At 41.0% G+C, this 16,492-nt stretch overlaps 1 protein-coding gene and 1 pseudogene across 1 annotated transcript; both read left to right on the top strand.

Moving 5' to 3' along the window:
• Positions 1 to 4,291: 4,291 nt before the first annotated feature.
• LOC121788060 (cytochrome P450 71A6-like) lies at positions 4,292 to 6,000 on the top strand. Its single transcript, XM_042186920.1, has 2 exons — positions 4,292 to 5,220; positions 5,305 to 6,000. The coding sequence occupies exons 1-2, from the start codon at positions 4,318 to 4,320 to the stop codon at positions 5,914 to 5,916; spliced, it is 1,515 nt and encodes a 504-aa protein (XP_042042854.1). The 5' UTR covers positions 4,292 to 4,317; the 3' UTR covers positions 5,917 to 6,000.
• A 5,397-nt stretch (positions 6,001 to 11,397) lies between these two features.
• On the top strand, positions 11,398 to 13,095 carry LOC121786412 (annotated as a pseudogene).
• The last annotated feature ends 3,397 nt before the right edge of the window (positions 13,096 to 16,492 follow it).

Here is a 16,492-nt window from a genome sequence, read left to right as displayed (position 1 = left end):
ACATGGATTGTACACATAGTTGACATGAATTGTATATGTAGTTGTGTAGTTGACATAAACTGTATATGTAGTTGAAAAAAATAAAAAAAATAAAAAAAATATTTATTGAATAAAATGTACCATGAAATTACCATTCTTCCCTTTCATAATTAATTAATCTAAAAATATTTTCCATGTGACAAATTCTAGACCACTTATATTATAAAAATAATTGACTGATAATGTATCTCAATTCTCAATTAGGCTAACAAATCTCAATTGATCACCACCCTTAATAATAGTTTGTGAATTAATTTGGACACGACATGATGAAAGATGCATGTTGTTTATAAATATACATTTTTTTGATATAGACACCAGCAGGATAACCAGATATATAATCATCAAAGCACCCGCAACGCATCCCGCGAGTGTCTCTTATCTCGTCTCGAAAGACAGAACGTGCAACGTGCACCCACAACGCATCCCGCGGGTGTCTCTTATCTCGTCCCTCCGAGACGAGACGGACGCGAGACGCGTTGCAGCGTCCAGTCTCATCCTTGTTTGGCCCGAGACGCCCGTCTCACCGAGACGTCTGGCGCGCCAGCTCGCCACGCACCCACGCGACGTGGCTCGGGCTGGCGCTAGGCGTGACGCCCACTCGCTGGCCCGCGAGTGGGCTTCGTCACGCTGACGCAATAAATCATTTTTTTAAAAAAAATCGAATTTAATAAAAAAATAATAAAAAATTAGAAAACGGTAATATGACCGTTCAACGGTTATTTTTTTAATTTTAATTTTCTTTTTTTTATTCTATAAATACTCTTCTTTCACACACACAAACACCCATCTATTCTTCTCAAATCATCTCTCTTTCTTCTCCAATTTTCATCTCAAATCATCTCTTTTATTCTTCTCCCCAATTTAATCCATTCATGGATCCATTTGAGCAAATGCGTCGAATAATGGAAGAATCGCTTGAAGAAGATTGACGTAGAGAGGCGGAGGAAGCCGCGTCGCCCCAAAGATGATCTCGGACTTACATCCATCGTAACCGGGAGGAAGCCGCCGCAAGGTTAGTACGCGACTACTTCCGTCGCCGTTTCCACATGCGGAAACGGCTATTTCTGCACATCGCAAATACATTGGCATCCCGGGAAGAGTTTTTCCAAGAAGGGCTCGACGCCGTTGGCCGTCCCAGCCACACGACGCTGCAGAAATGTACTGCAGCAATTCGTCAGCTTGCTACTGGACAAACGGTGGATTTGTTCGACGAATACCTCCATATTAGAGAAAGCACTGGGAGAATGTGCTTGATGAACTTCTGCAAAGGCGTCCGGGCAGCCTTCACAGACGAATTTCTCCGGAAGCCAAGCACGGCAGATTGTCAGTTTCTGCTCCACCTTCACGAAGAAGTACACAGATTCCCCGAGATGCTTGGCAGCGTCGATTGCATGCATTGGCAATGGAAGAATTGTCCTGTGGCGTGGAGGGGGTCATACACGAGCGGCCACAAAGGCACCCACCCCACCGTTATACTCGAGGTCGTTGCCGACTACTGGCTATGGATTTGACATGCGTACTTCGGAGTCCCCGGATCGAACAACTATGTCAACGTGCTCAACCAATCCGACCTCTTCGCCGAAGTTTTGGATGGTAAAGTGCCGGCCATCAACTTCATCGCTAACAACCGGCGGTATAAAATGGGGTACTATCTTGCCGACGACATCTACCCGAAGTGGCCAACCTTCGTGAAGACGTTCAACAGGTCGGTGAACGAAAAACATGCTCTTTTTGGGCAAAAGCAAGAGGCTGCTCGCAAGGATGTGGAGAGGGCGTTCGGGGTTCTCCAAGCGCACTTCAACATTATCAAAGCCCTGTCTCGTACGTGGTTTATGGAGAATATGGTCGACATCATGTATATGTGCATAATCTTGCACAACATGATTGTCGCCGACGAAGGACCTGAGGCGGGAAATTGGTTCGACCCTGAAACCCCGGGAAGCTCTACCGCTAGTAGTCCACCTCGCAGTGGAGTGCATCCGTCTTTGCAAGAGCAGTTGTCTGTTCGGGCAAGGTCACGTGATTCTAACGCCCACGCCCAAATCCAAGAGGATCTAATGGAGCACATTTGAGCAAAATTTGGCAACCGGTAGACGCACATGATCTTTCTTCTGCTTCTTTGAGCTTTGAGATTTTGAATTTAGAGAGAGTGAGCGGAAGAAATTAAATTATGTATTTTTCATTTTTAAAGGATTTTTAATTATGTTTTTTTAAATTTTTTTAGAATTTTAAGTTGTAATTTTATTTTATTTAATGAAGTGTGTTTTTATTAATTGAATTTGTTGGAAATAAAATAAAAAAATGAAATTGAATGAATAGTTAAGGGATGAGATGGTTAAAAGACGGTTAAGAGATGGAGGGTTGCAGGTGCTGTCTCTTAGTTAAGAGATGAGATGAAAAATACAGTGGGACCCATGAATAGTTAAGAGATGAGATGGTTAAGAGATGGATAAGAGACGGCGTTACCGATGGTCTCAGCCATACTTCATAATTATAAAATCTAGCTAAGTTAAAAAATATGTGAGCATCTAACAACTATTTTACCACCTATATGTCCCTTACATTGATATACGCTATGGTACTGTTTGGTACTCATAAATAAATGATTCAAATCAGTTTAGATATTAGATGTGTGTACGTGTAGATCTATGCTCAAAGGTAAAAAATGATTCTCAAGTTCATTTCACAATATAAGAAGTGTTCTCATTTGAATTTAACCTTTTATATACAGATAATATTTTATTGGTAGCTTGGGTTTTAGCTGTTGATAAAAAAATCTTAGCTAAGTACAACGGACCCTTTTGCACCTAGAACACTTGCCAAAATAAACAGTACACAGTACTAAATTTTAATAAAAAATATAAAAGTTTAAATATGAAATATTATTATTATTATTATTATTATATATGTATCTCAATACATATTTATCTGGAGTAGTTACTACTAGAGTATATTTTTTTGTATTATTAAACCTTCTTTCATGAATCGCGTTAACATAAAATAATGCAAGATTTGAACGGCCACCAACCAAGCTAGAGCTTTAATTTATTGAATCCCGTGAACATATAAATAATGACTTGATTAATTGTAATCACGGGGACTCGCGTGGATTATAAAATTTAATTAAAACAAATAAGATCAAAACTTATGCACGCAACCCGCAATAAAAATTTTACTTTACATTTAAGTTTTACTTTCAATAATTTCCACAATAGTTTAATGTTCATTCTTAACGTTCCCACCGAATATGGACAAAACGTTTTCACCCCCTGTCTTTTTCTTAAATAAGAAGATAGTTTCAAATTTCATTTAAATACTAACTGGATTACCAAAGGTAACATAAAATTTCTTCGTCGATTCCTTTTTTATTGGTAACAAATAAAAAATTTTAAAGGCTATAATACGGTAGACTTGAACTTGATACCTTTTGCTTTAGGTATTAACCGTTTTATTACTATACCTTCGCAATTAATTTAAGTTTAGCTTGCATTATTATTTGAGCCCACAAACAAATGCATACAGTTAGCTAGATTGGGCAAGACAAAATTTTCACCTAACAACACATTCCTCTACATAAAACAATTCTATAGATTAGAGTTACAAAGATAAAACTAGATCAATCAAGATACTCCACTAATTCTAACATCCTAAATTCCAGAACAATGAAACAGAAAAAGATACTCCATATATATCGACACTAATTCTAACATCCTAAATTCCAGAACAATGAAACAGAAAAAGATACTCCATATATATCGAAAGTTATGCAGCTGAAATTATACATTGAAGCAGTACATAAGAGGCGAAGAATCCATCAAAAATTGGGGTGTATGGTTTCACTATTTGAAACTGTCCCTCAACAACTTCAAAAGACTATCTAGTGGGTCATTTTTTACATACTAGGAGAACCCATTTTAAAAGACCAGCCTAGCCTGTTAGCATAGAAAACTCATTTAGTCTATATAACCGGAAGACCAGTCAGTTGGCAGAGAAAACTCATTTAGTCTGTACACCCTACACCAGTTGCTCTTACGACTGATGTGGGACGTTGAGTTCTTAATGGCATAACATCATTCCCATATCACTAATGCTGGGATGAAAGCCATGTTTAATTGCTTGCCACTTCACGTACCGTCAATTCAACGACTTAAGCTCCATTCATCCATATAATAAACGTGTATATTTTTTAACCACATATATGAAGATATTTTGAACTAAACTCTCTATTTAAATCGGATGTTATTCCATCTCTTTCTACAAAATACTACTCCTACAATGCAAATGGGTTCTCTCTCACATTTCTTGATTCTGCTCCTCTCCACTCCTCTCATCCTCTTCTTCCTCCACAAATGGCGCCGCAGCCACTCTTCACCATCCCGAAAAAGGCCACCGCCGTCTCCTCCAAAGCTCCCGGGGTTGGGGAACCTCCACCAGATGGGGCAACTCCCCCACAGATCCATCCAGTCACTCTCCCGCCGCCACGGCCCCCTCATGCTTCTCCACTTCGGCAAGGTCCCCGTCCTCGTGGCCTCCTCATCCGAGGCGGCGCGAGAGATCATGAAAAACCAGGACCTGATCTTCGCAAGCAGGCCCAAAATGAGCATCCCCGCGAGACTCCTCTACAACTGCAGAGACGTGGCGTTCGCGCCCTACGGAGAGTACTGGCGCCGGATCCGCAGCGTATGCGTGCTTCACCTGCTGAGCAGCAAAAGGGTCCAATCCTTCCGCCGCGTCATGGAGGAAGAGACGTCCCTCATGGTGGAGAAGATCAGGTCTTCATCGACGGGTGTGATTAACTTGAGGGACGCGGTGGCGTCGATGACGAATGATGTGATCAGCTTGGTGTCGCTGGGGAAGAAGTCCGGTGGCGGAGAGAGGAATTTTCATCGAATTATAGCGGAGTTGGAGGAGCTGTTGGGGGTTGTACCTTTGTGGGAGTACATTCCATGGCTGAGTTGGATGAGAAGGTTTGATGGTGTGGATGGGAGAATTGAGAGAGTGGCTAAAGCATTAGATCAGTTTTTGGAGAGTGTGATTGAAGAGCATAGGGTTAGAGAAAGGAGTGAGTGTGATGGTGATGAGTTGGATTTTGTTGACATATTACTTGATTTCCAGAGGGAGAATGAGAATGGGAGCGGCTCTTCCGTTGATGATGACACTATCAAAGCTATCATCCTGGTATCACCCTTTTTTCTCTATATCTTTCATTTATTTTGAATGTGTCATAAATAATGGAGTATGTATAATGAATCTTTACATAAGGATATGTATGCTGGTGGAACCGATACTACATCCACAACTCTTGAATGGACGATGACAGAGCTTGTAAGAAATCCGACAACCATGAAAATACTCCAAAATGAAGTGAGAGAAGTAGTGGGAAGCAAGATCAAAATAGAAGAGAGGGACTTGGAGAAAATGCTCTATTTAAAAGCAGTGACAAAGGAGAGTTTGAGGTTGCATCCACCGCTCCCATTACTAGTTCCTCGTGAATTAACTCAAGACACAAAAGTACTAGGCTACGACATCGTATCAGGCACACGCGTTTTGATCAATGCTTGGGCAATTGCTAGGGATTCATTGTTATGGGAAAAACCCGAACAATTTTATCCGGAGAGATTCCTTGAGACGAACATAGACTACAAAGGCTTGCATTTCGAGCTGACCCCGTTTGGGTCAGGTAGGAGGGGTTGTCCTGGTGTTACATTCGCTACAACAGTCTATGAGCTTGCTTTAGCAAAGTTAGTGTATAACTTCGATTTCGAATTGCCTAATGGAGTAAAGATAGAGGAGTTGGATGTGAGTGAATCTAGTGGACTCACAATGCATAAAAAGTTTCCTTTACTTGTAGTAGTTTCTCCTCGTACTTGTTAAGTCCTATTTCTCATGGGACCTTGTTCATATGAATAAAAAAATTATTCTTTGATTGTAATAATAAATATATTCATTTTAACATTACTTGCGTATTCTTTTCCTATTTTTTGGAACTATAGAGAAAGTTTATTTCAAGAGTTAATTGATTTTACACATATAAAGTATATATACTCAAACTTCTATAAATTTAAATTTGTTGTATTTTAACAGTATTCTAAATTTTATTGAACATTAACTTAACTTTTTATATTTAGATGGTGAACTATGTAATCGAATTACAGATAATCTCAAATACTTCAAATTAATTATTTACTTTTATTTGAAAATCAAATACTTATTAATTAATTAGTTAAACATGATGGATTAAAAAATATGCGCGATTGTGAGCGTCTAAACCGGGTCAACCCAAAACTTTTACTGGGTTTACAAAATAAGGCTCATCTAGATCAAAAATGGGCCAGCCCAATATTGACAAATTTAGTCATGAAGAACGAATTTGATTCCAATGACCTAAATGCAACATCTGCAGCCAGATTTCTAACTTCACAGAAAAATAATGGAGCTTTATTCTTCAATGGAGCTGTACTTTCCACCATCATAACCTAGCAACTCGTTCCTTGTATCACAACAATTCTAACAATGTAGAGTTACAAAATACAACAAGAACAATCAAAACACTAATTTAATTAACAGTTGTAATGGACGCAAACAAAACAAGAAATATTAACAAGACCCTTTCATAAAGCAATAAAACTAGGATCTATGTATGTCTGAAATTCTTGCCACAGGGGCAGCGCAGTTGGTTCCGTAGGGGCAGATTTGGAACAATGGCCAAGGATCGAATCCCACTACTGCCGTGCAGTTGCAATACCTCTCACGCAGTTGGTTTCGGAGGGGCAGATTTGCAAGAATGGCCAAAGATCGAATCCCACTACTGCCGTGTAGTTGCAACACCTCTCAGGCACAAGTGTGAGGCCTTGTGAGGTGGGCTTCTGGTAGGACAGTGGGTTACGGCCTCCCCCTTAACAGGCCACTGCGTACCCTAATTGAACACCCCTCACAATACTGTCGGGCTGCAATGTGGGGCAGTGGCGGATGCAGAAAATTGATATAGTAGGGACTATATATTCTAACTTTTAGATGAAATAATAAATTTCTTATATTTTATTGTTTTGATAGGGGCTTTTGCACATTATTTTACACAGAATACTAACAAAATAATAATATAATACAACTAAAATAATAAAAAAATTTAGTTTGGGAAGGGCTTAAGCCCCTCCCTAATTACACGTGTGTCCGCCAATGATGCAGGGGCCTTTAGGGTCGGGGTTTCAACCTTTTTCTACAAGAATGTATGTCAAAATTCATTTTCCACTGACTGCTAAATTCTGTAATATAGGTCTGGGTCCAAGTGAGATGGGCCTATGTTGACATGTATATGGGCTATTTGACGGCTAAGAAGGCCTACTTTCAGCCAGATTACATTCTCCCTCTGTCTCATTATAATTAATGCAATGCATTTTCTTTGGGACATACTCCCTCCGTCCCGCACGTTTCATTTTCGGCACGGAGATTAAGGCAATAGTGTATAGCAAAGTCAAATATTACGGCTATAGGTGAAATTTTTTACTAAAAATAGAAATAGTGCAAATAACTTGGGACGCCCAGAAAGGAAATAAGTGCAAGTAGTCCGGGACGGAGGGAGTATGATTTAAAAAAAATGTTTAAATAGAGAGAATAAAATAGATAAATAAATAGAGAATAACTATTATAAGATAAAATAAAGTAAGATAAAATAATTTTGTTATATTTATCTAAAAATGAAACGACAGTTTAGGTGGGATATCCTATAAAAGAATACAAATCGTTTATAGTGGAAAGAAGGCAGTGTAAATATTTTAATAGCTAGAGCGTCTCCCAGAGAAGAGGTAAATTGAGAGGTAAAATCTTATAAGTACCTTATTTACCTTTTTTTCATGAAAAATCATTTTCCCAGGGGAAATGTATTTGAGAATGCGTGGTATCTTTTTCCATTTTTAGAATTTAAGTGATTATTTTATACAAAAATGTCCGCCATCACAAAAAAAATGCAAATTATTTTCTCGAATTTTAAATTCATAATATAAAATATAATCTAATTTCTACAAATTAATTTTCATCATCCGCCTGCTTTGCTTTTTTGAATTCCAATAATAAATAGAGAGCGACAAATTTTTATTTTTTTTTATAAATAGGCTAAAAGGAAAATGGTGGCAAGTTTTTTTTGGAGGGATTGGCATTAGTTCTTGTAGGCTTATAGCTTAGGGCCCCGAGCCTAGGTACAGTGATCCAGTTAATTTATAAGGTGGCCAAATTTATTAATTAGTTCTGATTTTTTCTTTTAATTTAAATTTTGTATACCTACATTAGTTGAGTTTTTTTACGTTTGCACCGAATTATGATATATGATTATTTTTCACATTTTTTTATAACTTTTATTTGATAAATTTGATTATTAAAGTTGATTAAAATTTAAAATTTAAAATTTAAAATTTTGAAATTAATACTTATGATGATAAAATATTTTTTACAATAAATGGTATTGAATGTACTAATTTGGATTGAGACATGGTGCATGAACATGAATTATACATAATTATGGGACACTCAATCTCATCCTCTCAATCAGTCTAACTCAATTCCAAAGACTACTATATTAGCATTTATACTAAAATGCAGTGATATAAATGCGGTGAAAGGATAGTGCATTGACTGACTATGTATAATGACATTGTTTTCAACGTGTCATTACTACGATGTTGTAATAGGCCATTTAATGACTTTGTGCAATCTCTAGCAAATCATTCTTATTAGAGCATCTCCAGTGGGCGGACATCCCACTAGGACATCCCAAAAACACCTCCTGCCACGTCACTAGGACTTCCCATCCCACTGCCACGTCACTAGGACATCCCCTCCTATGTCCGCCCTTCCCACTAGGACATCCCGCAATAAAAAAAATCACAATAATTTAATTACGTAAAAACGGAAATATAATTGGACACGGAATACGGGAAAGTAAAATACGGGCAAAAATACATATTCATAAAACATAAAAAACACATAGTTAGAAAAAAGCAAAATACATAGTCATTCAAAAAAAAGAAAAATACATAATCCAACATCCCCGGCTCACTCCGCGCTGTCCTCGTCGCCCGTGCTGCCCCCGTCGCCCGTGCCGCCCCCATCGTCCCCTCCGCTAATCTCGGCGCCATCATCTCCAATGGGGGGCATCCCCAAATCGCGCCGACATCCATCGATGACATCCTTCAGCATCCTCTTGTACAGCGGATCGGTCGTGCTATGCATGGTTCGGACCAAGCTTGTCATTAACTGCGCGCGGGCGAGGCGGTCGATATCTTCTTGGGGAGCAGGGGCCTCCGATTCGACCTCGAACGACCCGCTACCGCCGCTGGTTCCCCTAGCCCTCCGCTGCGCAGCCTTTTGCCCAACCGGGCGACGACGACGGCGAGAGTCTGATTGCGGTAGCGGGGACACTTCGTCGGCTTCCGGGAGCTCGTGGGAACCAGAACTGCTGCTGTATTCACCGGAAGCGTTGATCTTCGTCCGCTTCGCCCAGCCCGATTCGACTCCCCCACAAAACTTTGGGGAATCCTTCACCACGAGAAAGGCCTCCCACTGGTCGAATTGTTTGAATTTCAAGGCTTTGTCAGGGTACTGAGCAAAGGCACGGTTCCGGACATCCTCCTCGGACATACCGCTGCTTGCCTGGCGGAGGTTGTTTTGGTAGAGGCCAGCAAATCGACTAAGCTTAGGCCTCAACCGCTCCCACTGTTTCCGGCACTGTTCGGAAAGGCGACGCTTCGCCCCAGCCGATTTGTGTGTGTGGTAGGCTTCAGCGATCCGATGCCACAGTCTGTCAATATGCTGGTTGGCACCGACATAGGGATCCTAGACAATTGCAATCCAAGCCTTCGCAAGCGCGACGTTTTTCCACTGGCTCCAGATCGTCCTCTTTCCCGTCTCCTCATCTGCCACCGTTCGTGAGGAAGACCCTGGGGCTTTCCCCTTGCCCTTGCCACGTCCCTTCCCCCTGCCCCCGCTCATATCATCGGGCGTCTGCCTGACTGGAGATATCCCCAACTCCTCAAAAGAGAAAGTGTCTATGCCGGTGAACTGAGTATCCGGAACATAAGTGGAAGGGGTATCAGTAGACTGCATATCCACAATCGGTCGATAGACATCGTCCGCTAGTGGTTCAGGACCCCTGCCACCCCCTCCCACATGCATCATCCCCGGCATCATCATATTTGGGGTCATGCCCCCCATCATATTTGGGGTCATGCCCCCCATCCCCATCCCCGACATCATCATATTTGGGGTCATGCCCCCCATCCCGGCTGCCCTGGGCATCATACCACCCATACCACCCATCTGTCCCATCCAATTGTACATATAAGGGGACATCATCCCACCCATGGCCCCCATCTGTCCCATTCCCGGTACCGTTGTCGCATTTTCGCTTACGTTTCCCTCCAGGTCGATGGGAAACGCCGGAGTCTGTGACTCGCTCGTGGCCGGGGAGTTCCTATCGTTCTCCATTAAAAGTAGAAATGAAATTTGTAGTAAAAGAAGAGAGAAACTTGTTAACAACAAGTGGTGCAAATGAAATGAAGTTCAACGAGCCGTATATATAGGGTTTAAAAAAAATAAAAAAAATTCGGACGTCCGAGCGGGACGTCCGACCCTTGCCACAGTGGCGGACGTCCGCCCGCCCGTCGCAGGGACGTCCGAGGACACCCGACGTCCTCACGGGACGTCCGTATCCGACCCTAAACGCCACAGTGGCGGACGTCCGGGTCGCCCGTCGCGACGTCCGACCGGATGTCCGACCGGACGTCCGCCATTGCAGATGCTCTTATGTTACTTCCTCCGTCCCAACATAATATTTTCTTTTTTATTTGTCTCAATTAAGATGACTCATTATTAAAATAAAAATACTTTTATCTCTACGTTATCCATCTTTCTTACTTTATTCTCTCCACTTAACATATAAAATAAAGCTATATAAAATCCTGTGCCACCCAAGGAAGATGTCATCTTCCTTAGAACGAAGATAGTACTTTACTACTCCCTTCGTTCACGAAAAATAGTCCCATTTTGCCATTTTTAATTAAAATTCATGCCGTCGACAAATGAGCCTATTTTTTATGAATGGGAAAGAGTAGTACTCTCTCCGTCCCATAACAAATGACACACTTGGGGGTATTGACACAAGATTTTAGGAGATGTTATTTTGTGTGTTAAGTAGAGAGAGAAAATAGTATATTTATTTTAATGTGAGAGAGAACTTTAAAAAAAAATAAAAGAAGTTTGATATTTTTATGGGACAAACAAAAAAGAAAAATGTGACATCTTATGGAACGGAGGGAGTAGTATAAAAGAACACCCTCGCAATTATTGGTATCCACAAACAAAAATATGGTTTCCCTCTCGCATTTGTTGGCCGTGCTACTCTCCACATTCCATCATCTTCTTCTTCCTCAACAAATGGCGCCAGAAGCCCTGGGGAAAGCTGCCACCTTCTCCACCAAAGCTCCCTATCATCGGAAACCTCCACCAGCTAGGCTCACACCCCCACAGATCCCTCCAGTCACTCTCCCGCCGCTACGGCCCTCTCATGCTGCTCCACTTCGGCAAGGTCCCCATCCTCATCGCCTCCTCAGCTGAGGCGGCGCGTGAGATCATGAAAACCAAGGACCTAATCTTCTCAAACAGACCCCAATTGAGCATCCCAGGAAGGCTGTTCTACAACAACCGGAACGTGGCGTTTGCGCCGTATGGAGAGTACTGGCGGCAGATCCGCAGCGTATGCGTGCTTCATCTGCTGAGCAACAAAAGGGTTCAGTCCTATTGCAGCGTGAGGGAGGAAGAGACTTCCCTCATGGTGGAGAAGATCAAATAATTGGGTGCTTCTTCAATGCCCGTGAACTTGAGCGACCTCATAACGTCTATGACGAATGATGTGATTTGTAGGGTGGCGTTGGGGAAGAAGTATGGCGTGGGGAGTGATTTCAAGGAGTGGCTTACGGAGATGGCGGTGCTGATGGGGGTTGTACCTCTGTGGGAGTACATTCCATGGCTGAGTTGGACTAGAAGGTTCGATGGTGTGGATGAGAGGATTATGAGAGTGGTTAAGAAGATTAATGAGTTTTTTGAGGTTGTGATTCAAGAACATAGGGTTAGGGAGAGGAGAGAGAGCGATGCTGGTGGGTTGGATTTTATGGACATATTGCTGGATTTTCAGAGAGAGAATGCAAGTCACTCACCCATTGAAGATGACACTATCAAAGCTATAATCATGGTATGACTTAGATCTCTCTTTCACAAAATGTGTATGTGTACTTATATGGAGGAGTATATATTTTAACACTTTATGTATGATAGGATATGTTTGGTGCTGGAACTAATACAACACTTAAAGCTCTTGAGTGGGCAATGTCAGAGCTGATAAGAAACCCGACAACCATGAAAACATTGCAAGATGAAGTGAGAGAAGTGGCCGGAAGCAAGGACGAAATCGGCGAGCAAGACTTGGACAAAATGCCTTATCTGAAAGCAGTTCTGAAAGAGAGTCTAAGGCTGCATACACCGGTCCCATTGCTACTCCCTCGTGAATCAACTCAAGACACAAATGTATTAGGTTACGACATCGCATCTGGTACACGTGTGATCGTCAATGCTTGGGCGATTTCTAGGGATCCGTTACTGTGGGAAAATCCAGAAGAATTTCGTCCGGATAGGTTTCTTGAGACGGGCGTAGACTTTAGAGGTGTGCATTTTGAGTTTACTCCGTTTGGGGCAGGCCGAAGGGGCTGCCCCGGTGTTACGTTTGCGGTCGCAGTGGACGAGCTAGCGTTAGCCAAGTTGGTGCACAAATTCGATTTTGGATTACCTAATGGAGTAAACATGGAGGAGTTAGATATGAATGAATCTCGTGGAATGACAACCCATAAAAAGTGTCCTTTTGCTTGTTATAGCTACTCCACATGATTGTTAGGCCCTTCCATAAGAGTCGTTAGTGGTAAAAAATGAATTCTGAGAATATCAAAGGAAACACATTTATCCTTATACATAATTGAGTTTAAGGCTAACTCCATCAGGTCTCTTGAAAAAATTTAGCGTACTTCTCCTCTTTTGTACCCCCCATGTCAGAAAATTACCCATTTCTCTGAACGACACGGGATTTATATAATTTTATTTGTGGGTTAAGTGGAGAGCATAAAATATAAGAGAAAGAGAATAAAGTAAAAATAAAGAAGTTTTCTATTTTTAGTAATGTGTCATCTTGGTTGGGATAAACCAAAAAGGAAAGTGAGTTCGGTGAGATGGATGGAGTAATTTTAATTATGTGATTTTTTTTCATTATGTAGTTTTTCATTTTAATTTAAAATAATTTATTTCAGATTAGGCCATGGTGAATTAAACATTAATAATGGAACATTGAATCCCATCCATATAAAATACAAGCCTAACCCTATTTCTTAAAATGTCAATATAGTTTCATGGACTTTGTAATCAAATTATTACTTCTATTGATGATTTTTTGAATTAAGTCCTCTTAGAGGCCGCCATAGCATCCATACAAGCATTTAGGACCCGTTTGTTTGACATGGACTTTCTAATTCTCTTAAGTATTATCTTTCATTGTTCTCGAAGTTTTCTTTCGCTGCAACATTCTCTACGGACATTATCCTAATAATCACTTTAAATTGTGCTCGAGCAATATCTCTTTTTTCATCTTTTTGCTATGTTCGTTGAGTGATTTAATGTTTTTCCTTTTTGCTATCCAAATAATACTTGCAGTAGCCATTCATTTTCTTTTATTGGAATGATTTAGACTTACCAGTTAGCTCATGCTTGTATTAATATTTTCTAGTCAGAGACCACAAACCAAATACAGACAATCAAACTGGGCCTATCCGAAATTATATTGGTCTTACAAAATGAAGTCCATCAAGATAAAAAAAACGGGACAACCCAAAAATTTTATTGGGTTTACAAAACTAGGCCCATCCAGATCGAAAAATATGGATAAATTTATTCATGAGGACGAATTTGCTTCCAATGAGCAAAACACACCATCTGCAGCACGATTTCTAACTTCACATTCACTAATTAGAGAAAAATTATGGAGCTTTTATTCTTGAATGGAGCTATTCAATGTGAGGAGTTGATGGATCATCTGTGGTAAAGAGCATGGATAGCTTAGCTGCGGCCAGAGAGCTTAATCAAGCTCATTAGCATAGGAAAGTTCAGGAGCCGTAGGATTAGAGTTAGTTAAAGAAGATCAAATATGAGCCATTGATCTTAACTAGCCGTTGTGTTCAAAGTTAGTATAAGAAGTCAGTTTTAGTTGTTGAGTTTGTTATGAAGCTCAAAGTGTATTCTTAAAATTTCAATAAGAGTTTTCTCGGTTTCTCAATTGTTCTTCAATATTTTCACAAAGATCCTAACAATTGGCGCCGTCCGGTGGGAAGAAAGGAAGCTGAAATTTTCTCAGATACTATTCCGGTTGGAATCGAATCCGCGACGCAGAGATGGCATCAACATTTGAAGCCGAAAAGTTCACAGGCAAGAATGATTTTGCTTGTGGAGGATGAAAGTGCGTGCTATGCTTACTCAGCAGGGTCTATCTTCGGCTCTGACGAAAGGGGCGAAGGAGACGACGGATGAAAAGGAGGCAGAGGCCTCGGATGAGAAGTCTACTCAGAAAGATGAGGAGATTGAAGTGAAAGCGTTCATCACGATTGTTCTACGCCTCAGAGACAAGGTTCTGAGGGAGATATCGAGAGAAACTACAACCGTGGGTATATGGATAAACTTGAAAGCCTATATCTTACCAAATCTCTAGCCAATAGAATGCTTATGAAGCAGCGCCTATATTCATACAAGTTTGTGGATGGAAAATCGATTTTGTAGCAGTTAGAGGATTTCAATAAGACTGTAGACGATCTTGAAAATATTGATGTTTCTATTGGTGATGAAGACAAGGCCATATTATTATTGAATGCACTTCCTCAGAGTTATGATCAGCTACGCGATACAATTCTTTATGGCCGAGAGAAGACCATCACACTTCTTGAAGTGCAATCGACCTTGAGGTCTAAAGAATTACAGAAAGGAGAAGGAAGATCTACTGATTCTATCTCGGAGAGCCTAAATGTCAAAGGGTTCAAGGGGAAGAAGCCATTCAAGAAATTCAATGAGGCCTACAAGCAAGCACCACCAACTGATCAAAAGGAGACTCGTTCTTGCCATTGGTGCAAGAAACCGGGTCACTTGAAGAAAGATTGCTACGGTTGGAAAAAGAAACAGGCAAAATTGGGTGGAAAAGCTGTGAATACCACTCAGGCAGTGGAAGATGATGAAGCTCCAGTGGCTCTGAATGTTATGGAGCATGTGGAGAATGGTTCTTGGATCATGGATTCCGGGTGCATCTTCTACATGAGCCCCAATCTGCATTGGTTTGATGATTTGAAGGAGATTTCTGGATCTGTGGTTCTAGGAAACAATCAGATCTGTGAAGTAAAGGGGATAGGAACAATAAAGCTAAAGGCTGACAATGGCCGCTTGATCATCCTAAATTCTGTCAGATATATTCATGAGGTCAAGAGGAATTTGGTGTCTCTGGGATCTCTTGAGAGTAGAGGATGCAGAGTAGTGTCTCAGAATGGAGAGATGATTGTGAGCAAGGATGGGAAGATGCTCATGAAGGCAAAGAGAAAAGGAAGCTTGTACTACATGTCAGCTACAATTTTGATGAATAGCCTGGATGAATCTCATGTGGCAATATCAAATAATTTGAATCTCTGGCATACAAGACTTGGTCATCCTGCCATGGGTACAGTGAAGGAGTTGATCAAGAAGGGTGTGGTGAAATGCAAGGATTCTGATATTGATCCAGCAGACTGTGAGGAATGTGTTTTAGGAAAGGATAAGAAATTGCCTTATCCAAAGGCAGTGCATACTTCATCAAGGATCTTGGATTATGCCCACAGTGACTTGTGGGGGCCGACTCAAGAAAAATCCATTGGTGGAGGCAGGTATTATATGAGTATCATTGATGATTTCTCCAAGAAAATCTGGATCTACATATTAAAGAAGAAATCAGAGGCCTTCTCCAGATTCAAAGATTGGTGTATTAGAGTAGAGGCTGAGAAGGGGCTGAAGCTTGGATGTCTAAGGACTGATAATGGCTTGGAATACTTATCAAGGGAGTTTGATGAATTCTGTAAAGCCAAGGGCATCAAAAGGCACAGGACAGTCCCCATGAATCCCCAACAAAATGGTGTGGCTGAGAGAGTCAACCGAACCATTCTTGAAAGGGTTAGATGTATGTTGCTTGCAGCCGGATTGGAGAAGAGGTTCTGGGCTGAGGCAGCTTCTACTGCAGTAAAACTCATCAATATGTGTCCCTCATCAAGCATAGGTGGAGATAATCCAGATAATAGATGGTTTGGGAGACTTGGGAATTATGAAAATCTGAGAACTTTTGGTTGCTTGGTCTTTGCAC

The sequence above is a fragment of the Salvia splendens genome, chromosome 22 (genome assembly GCF_004379255.2).
Source record: "Salvia splendens isolate huo1 chromosome 22, SspV2, whole genome shotgun sequence".
Lineage (NCBI taxonomy): Eukaryota > Viridiplantae > Streptophyta > Magnoliopsida > Lamiales > Lamiaceae > Salvia > Salvia splendens.
Note: the sequence above shows the minus strand (reverse complement) of the source record. Positions and strands in the feature narration are given on the sequence as shown.